Source organism: Neophocaena asiaeorientalis, unplaced genomic scaffold (genome assembly GCF_003031525.2).
Source record: "Neophocaena asiaeorientalis asiaeorientalis breed wild unplaced genomic scaffold, Neophocaena_asiaeorientalis_V1.1 scaffold82, whole genome shotgun sequence".
Classification (NCBI taxonomy): domain Eukaryota; kingdom Metazoa; phylum Chordata; class Mammalia; order Artiodactyla; family Phocoenidae; genus Neophocaena; species Neophocaena asiaeorientalis.
Genome location: NW_020173068.1, coordinates 8355962 through 8361961, shown reverse-complemented (window position 1 = coordinate 8361961; position 6000 = coordinate 8355962). Strand labels below are relative to the sequence as shown.

Here is a 6000-nt window from a genome sequence, read left to right as displayed (position 1 = left end):
TTTTTTTTTTTTTTTTGGGCCATGCCACGTGGCATGTGGGATCTTAGTTCCCCAACCAGGGATCGAACTCGTGCCCCTTGCATTGAGAGCGTGGAGTCTTAAGCACTGGACCACCAGGGAAGTCCCTATATATGTCTCTCAATAGGAAATTCAGTGGAATAATGCAAACATTAAAAGTTGTTTTTAACATCGAAAGATGTTTATAATAAGTGAAAAAAAGTACATACAGAATGATTTTGTTTCTTTAAATGTATATACATTACATTTAAATATGGTGTGCAGTGAACATATTGAAAAAATTTTGGATATATTAATAGTAAAATGTTAACACCGTTTCTACCCGAGTGGTGGAATTGCAGGTGTTTTTTTTTTTTTTTTTTTTTTTACAGTGAGTATGGTACAAGAGTTTCATAATCTGAAACTCTTTCCATTTTAAGATGGGTAAAGCCTATCTGTATTCTGAGAAAGCAATAAAATTGCTAATTAAATGTCTTATCATGAATTAGCATCTAGTTATAGCTTGACAGTGTAATATATTTACGTGGTGCATCTTACCATACATGGCCCCTTTGGGGACTCTATGTAGTAACTTTTATGATTATGTAATGAGCTATAAAACATAATGTACTATTTAGAATTAAAGATTCATTCTTGTTGGTCTGTAGCTACTTTTTTACTCTTGAGTCCTTGGTTAAGCATGGGATCTCTGTATAACATTGCCCTTCTGGAAAATAACGGTTTTATCAAATCTGCTTTAAGGAGGAATTTACAGTTATGCATTATGAAGAAAATAGGGATTGCCTTTTATTACTTTTCTAAAGCCAAGGAAGTAAATACCGAAGAGGTAATGGCACTTAGATTGTTGAAAATTTGACTAGTGTTCATGCCTTAGCACAATGGGTAAAATGTCAATGCTGCAGCAGGTCCCGCCCTTATGAAACAACACCCAGGAGAGAGACCTGTGACAGCACCAGCCCTGGGACCGTGGGGAGGACTGAGCAATTTTCCCTCACAGATAAAGGAATGCAGCTATCAAAGCCAGTAGACCATGCAGAGTGGGAGGGCTGGCCGTGTACTGCAGACCCCTGGTCTCACTTCTGGACCGTGGGTGAATCTCAGATGTCCACCCTTGTCTCACAGGCCACTGGCAGCATAGCCAGCAAAGCACATATACCGGTTTTCTTCAGTCACCACTCACAGGATAAGCCCCTCTTATCATCTGTTCTTTTCTGTACCGTCATCACCACATTTCTCTATTTCTTCCCCTTACTTCACTTCCAGTCTCTTCCCTGTCCCAAACCTGTCCGTGGAGCCCTTTGGAATTTCCACTCCGTAATTAACTAACTCCCCTCTATCTTTAGCCTCTTCTTTGACTATCTTTTTGCCTTTGTTGCAGCCTGGCTGTCCCCTGAGAGCCTGATTCCCCTGCAGCTCTTTCAGGAAAAGCACATTCCTCAGGGTCAGGAGACCTTCCTGTTCATCAGTCCTCTTGTTCCCTAGTACCACTTCAAGACCCCATGCAAGATCCCTGTTCCTCTGAGACTGACATCCTTAAACCATCTCCTGTCCTCTTGGTTGAAGGTTTTGGCATGGTGCAGAGCCTTCCACTCTACTCCGGTTCCTGCCACCATCCTTAGTGGCTTCATAGTCCACATGGCGCCAACTCTGATCTCCTTATCCTCATCCTCAGTGACCTTATCCCCTCCACCTCTGAACCTTATCAACATTTGAAAATGCCCTCCCTCTAAAAATCACTAACTGAAGCATCCCATCTCTGTCCATAAACCCCTTTCTTCCTTACTTGCTTGTTCCTAGCTCATCAGGACCTCCAGTGACTTTCTTCCAGCTGGTTAGTGATCTTCTATCTTTATTTCTCTCCCAATCTAACTTAGATCGTGTTTCCATTAATTCAGTCATTTTCTGCAATTACCCTCAACTCCCTTGCAAAACGCTGAATGACAGTTCATGGTCACCAACCCTAGGTGGGCCCTCTGGACTTTCTGGCAAGCTTAGTGCAATTCTCCTAGTCTCCATAGTGACTATTTCAAACCATCTTCACTCCTCCCAAATCTCCAGCCCTGCTTCCCAACCCCAACTGTATTCACTCTCAGTGACTAACCCCACTTCAGCTCTTACTTCAGAGATAAAATATAGGTTATTAGATAGGAACTCTCTCCACCTACACCGTCTGCCTCCACGTGCAGCTGTGTTCAGACTTCGCTCTGGTACAGTGGGGAAGTGTCTCTCTTCCTATCAAAAGGCTAAGGGTAACCCTTCTAATTGTGTTCCAGGCCAGGGCTGTCCAATAGAACTTCCTGTGGTGATAGAAATGGTCTGTATCTGTGCTGTCCATTTCAGTAGTGACTAGCCACACATGTCTATTGAGCACTGAAATGTGGCTGCTGCAGTTGAAGAACTAATTTTAATCTTATATTTAATGTTAACGACTTGACATGTAAAAATCCACACATGGCCAGTGGTTACCCCATTGTGCAGTGCAGCCAGAGAGCAATTTGTCTCAGAACGTCTGCAGAACCACACAGTATGCGTTCTCTCCTCTCTCTCTTTGACTTTCCCATCAGCAGTTAAACAGACTTTCATCTTAAGAAAATAACAAACCCTGCACTCCTCTTTACCCATCTTCTCTTCTTCAGGGTTAAACTCATTGAAAGGTTGTGTCCCCTTACCTTTCCTGGGTACCACGGTCCGCATCATCATATTCTCCCCTCTTGCCTCTCGTAACAGCCAAACTTCCAAAAGTTGTCTTCTCTTTCATTTCTCGTCTACTTCTTTTTTGTTTTGCCTTGTGTTTTTTTTTGTTTGTTTGTTTTGGCCACGCCACATGGCTTTCGGGATCTTCGTTCCCGGAACAGGGGTCGAACCCGTGCCCCCTGCACAGAGACTTAACCACCGGCCCGCCAGGGAAGTCCCTTCTCGTCTACTTCTGAACCTTTTCTCTGTCACTATACAGCTATATTTCATTTTATTGCAAGTCATTTTATTGCACTTTGCATGTATTGCAATATCTCTGACGTCTGCCTGTATTAAAACTACTGTCACTAAGATCACCAATGACTTCAGTGCTACTAAACCCAGCAGACAAGTTTCAGTCCTCCCTGCTTCAGAGCTGTTTCTTCTGCCTGGAATTCTTTTCTTTCCTACCTAGGCCTTGTTAATTCCTGCTCACTTATTAGTAATGTCACTTTCCCGGGAAAACATTTCCAGTCATTGCCTAGGAGCCCCAGACTACTAGGTTCCCAGGTTACAAAGTTTCACAGTACCATTTGCTTTTCCTTGGTAGCTCTTATAACAAATGGTGTTAGATAATTACTTTTTTTTGGCCAGGCTGTACAGCTTGCAGGATCTTAGTTCCCTGACCAGGGATGGAATCCGGGCCAGGCAGTGAGAGCACCAAGTCCTAACCGCTGGACCACCAGGGAATTCCCGATAGTTACTTTTTAAATTATTTGCTCTACCTCAGTCTAGGCCATGTGGTCTACGGGGGCTGGGATTTTATCAAGGGTCCTTGTATCTCTACACGACAGTGCCTGCCACGTGTCTATCACATAGTAGGTATTGACGTTATACCCTACTTACGTTGAAAGCACAAATACCCCTCCCACCCCACCCAGATTTCAAAGACCAATTCCCTATGGGTCATGCACCAGAGCTACCTTTATTCCACTATGAGCCACCCTACCAGGGCTCCTACTTCTCAACCTCCAGAGAGCTCTGCTTCGTTTCCTGTGATGCCCCACAACCCTGAATTGAACTCTCGTTGCTGTTATGTACACGATCACTTATTTATTGCTTGTATTAAGGTTATCAACATGGATTACGGGATGGAAGACAAGAATCCTATTGATCATGTTCGCTTCTATTGTAAGAGTGAGCCCAGCCAGGCAATCATGATTACTAAAAATCAGGTAACTACTTAGGTAAAACAAATATACGACAGTGGCATTTGGAACTTTACAGTAAATTGCATTTTACTTTCAGGTTGAGTCCTAAAGTCAATGTGTACTGTTTAAAAAAAAAAGAAGCAGACGCATATCTTTAAAATTAAAGTATACCTGATTTTGTGTAGCCTAGACCATCTTAAGAGCCAGTTTTTCCTGTTTGCTAAACAGAAGAAAGCTCTGTTTTTTGGTTTAGAGGCTAGCTTATAAGTCTGGTGGGAAGGGAGTGTCATATGGTTGAAGTCATCTAAGTGAAATGTGCGTATTTGCAGATCTTCTGTGTGAGAGTCAGTCGTCTTCATGTAATTATATCATGCCAACCTTTCATCTTCTATTAATGCACATAAAATTGCGGGACATTTTGCAATATGACAGCTGCCTTGAATTCTTTTCTCTGGATTATCACTGGGATAAAATAGCAAAACAACATGGTGCTTTTAATATAACATCAAGCATGGAGCTTAGGAAGAGCTGATCTCTCTTCAGTGTGTGAATTCAGGGTGACAGTGAAATCTTTCCTTCTTTAAAAAGGTTTCACAGTTTTTGCCAGAGGTATTTGCTGAGCAGCTGATTCGAGTTTATTGTAAGAAGACGGATAAAAGGAGTCTCTATGCTGCACAACAGCATTTCGTTCACTGGTGTTTAATCAATAACTTCACCAAGCCACAGGTGGGTGACACTATTCACATACGTTGCACAAATTTTTAAGTAAAAAACACAAGCAATCCTTACATCCCTCTGAAAAGTTCTCATTTAAATATAGTCATTTGATGAACTTATTTACAAAACAGAAACAGACTCACAGACTTAGAGAACGAACTTACGGTTACTGGGGGGAGCAGTAGTGGGGAGGAATAGTTGGGGAGTTTGGGATTGACATGTACACACTGCTATATTTAAAATGGATAACCAACAAGGACCTTGTATGGCACAGGGAACTCTGCTCAATATTAGGTAATAACTTAAATGGGAAAAGAATTTGAAAAAGAATAGATACATGTGTATATATAACTGAATCACTTTGCTGTGCACCTGAAACTAACACAACATTGTTAATCAATTTTACTCCAATATGAAATTAAACGTTTAAATAAATAAATAAATGTCATTTGGTTTTGGTTTGGGAGAAAAAGGTTTTTCCACATTAAGCTTTCCTTTTAAAATGCCTGAACCTGTGTCCACCAGCAGTTTCTTCCTACAGCAATTGTGAGTGGGTGCTCTGTTTATCACTATTGTCCTAATAATAAAAGTTTAAGATGGTGAACATGTGAATAGTACTTGACAGTGTTCTCACCAGTTGTCTCACCCAGTCCTCCCAGTGACCCTGGGGGGTGAGATATTGTGTCCTCATCTTGAAGAGAAGGTTACCAAAGCTGAGCTTTAACTTATTTAAGGCCACATATAACTGATAATAAGTTTTCTAACTTATTTCAAACTCAGCATTCCCAAACCTATAACCTATTTAAATTCTCTAGTTGCCAATCCCATAGAGAATGTTGTTGAAATTGTCCCTTACTGACCTGCACATGGTGGGTGCCTGGCACAGAGAATGTGACCAGTTGATATTTGTTGACTGAATGAATATGATTGGCAGGCAGGTGGGAAACAGAGTTCTACTTCCTGGCCTAGTGCTGTCTCTCACAACACCTTAGCTGCTTCCCACCCCCGCCCCCCTGTGTTGGGTGCTGAAGGAAACAAAAACCAAAGGTGAGACGTGAAAGAGTAGCCCAGTACCTCGGCTCTTTGTCAGATGCCAGAGGGAGGGACACAGGTGAGTCTGTTAGGACTCAGAGCTTTGGGAGAGCTGTCAGTAAAGCCTTAGAGAAGTTCCTTTAGCATTTGTTGTAGAGCTGGTTTGGTGGTGCTGAATTCCAAAATATGGAAGCAGCTCATGCAGCTCAATATCAAAAGAAAACAAAACAACCCAATCCAAAAATGGGCAGAAGACCTAAACAGACATTTCTCCAGAGAAGATATACAGATTGTCAACAAACACATGAAAGGATGCTCAATGTCGCTAATCATTAGAGGAGTGCAAAGC

General features: G+C 41.9%; 1 protein-coding gene across 7 annotated transcripts in view; it reads left to right on the top strand.

Moving 5' to 3' along the window:
* SAMHD1 (SAM and HD domain containing deoxynucleoside triphosphate triphosphohydrolase 1) overlaps positions 1 to 6000 on the top strand; it is a 65621-nt gene that overhangs the window by 48688 nt on the left and 10933 nt on the right. For all 7 annotated transcript variants that reach the window (XR_003003011.1, XM_024743139.1, XM_024743144.1 and 4 more), the window contains 2 exons: positions 3822 to 3926; positions 4491 to 4628. Coding sequence is in view for 6 of the 7 variants with exons in the window: in XM_024743139.1 (XP_024598907.1) it covers positions 3822 to 3926; positions 4491 to 4628 (243 nt within the window). In the remaining variant the exon portion in view is untranslated. The remainder of the gene's footprint in view (positions 1 to 3821; positions 3927 to 4490; positions 4629 to 6000) is intronic.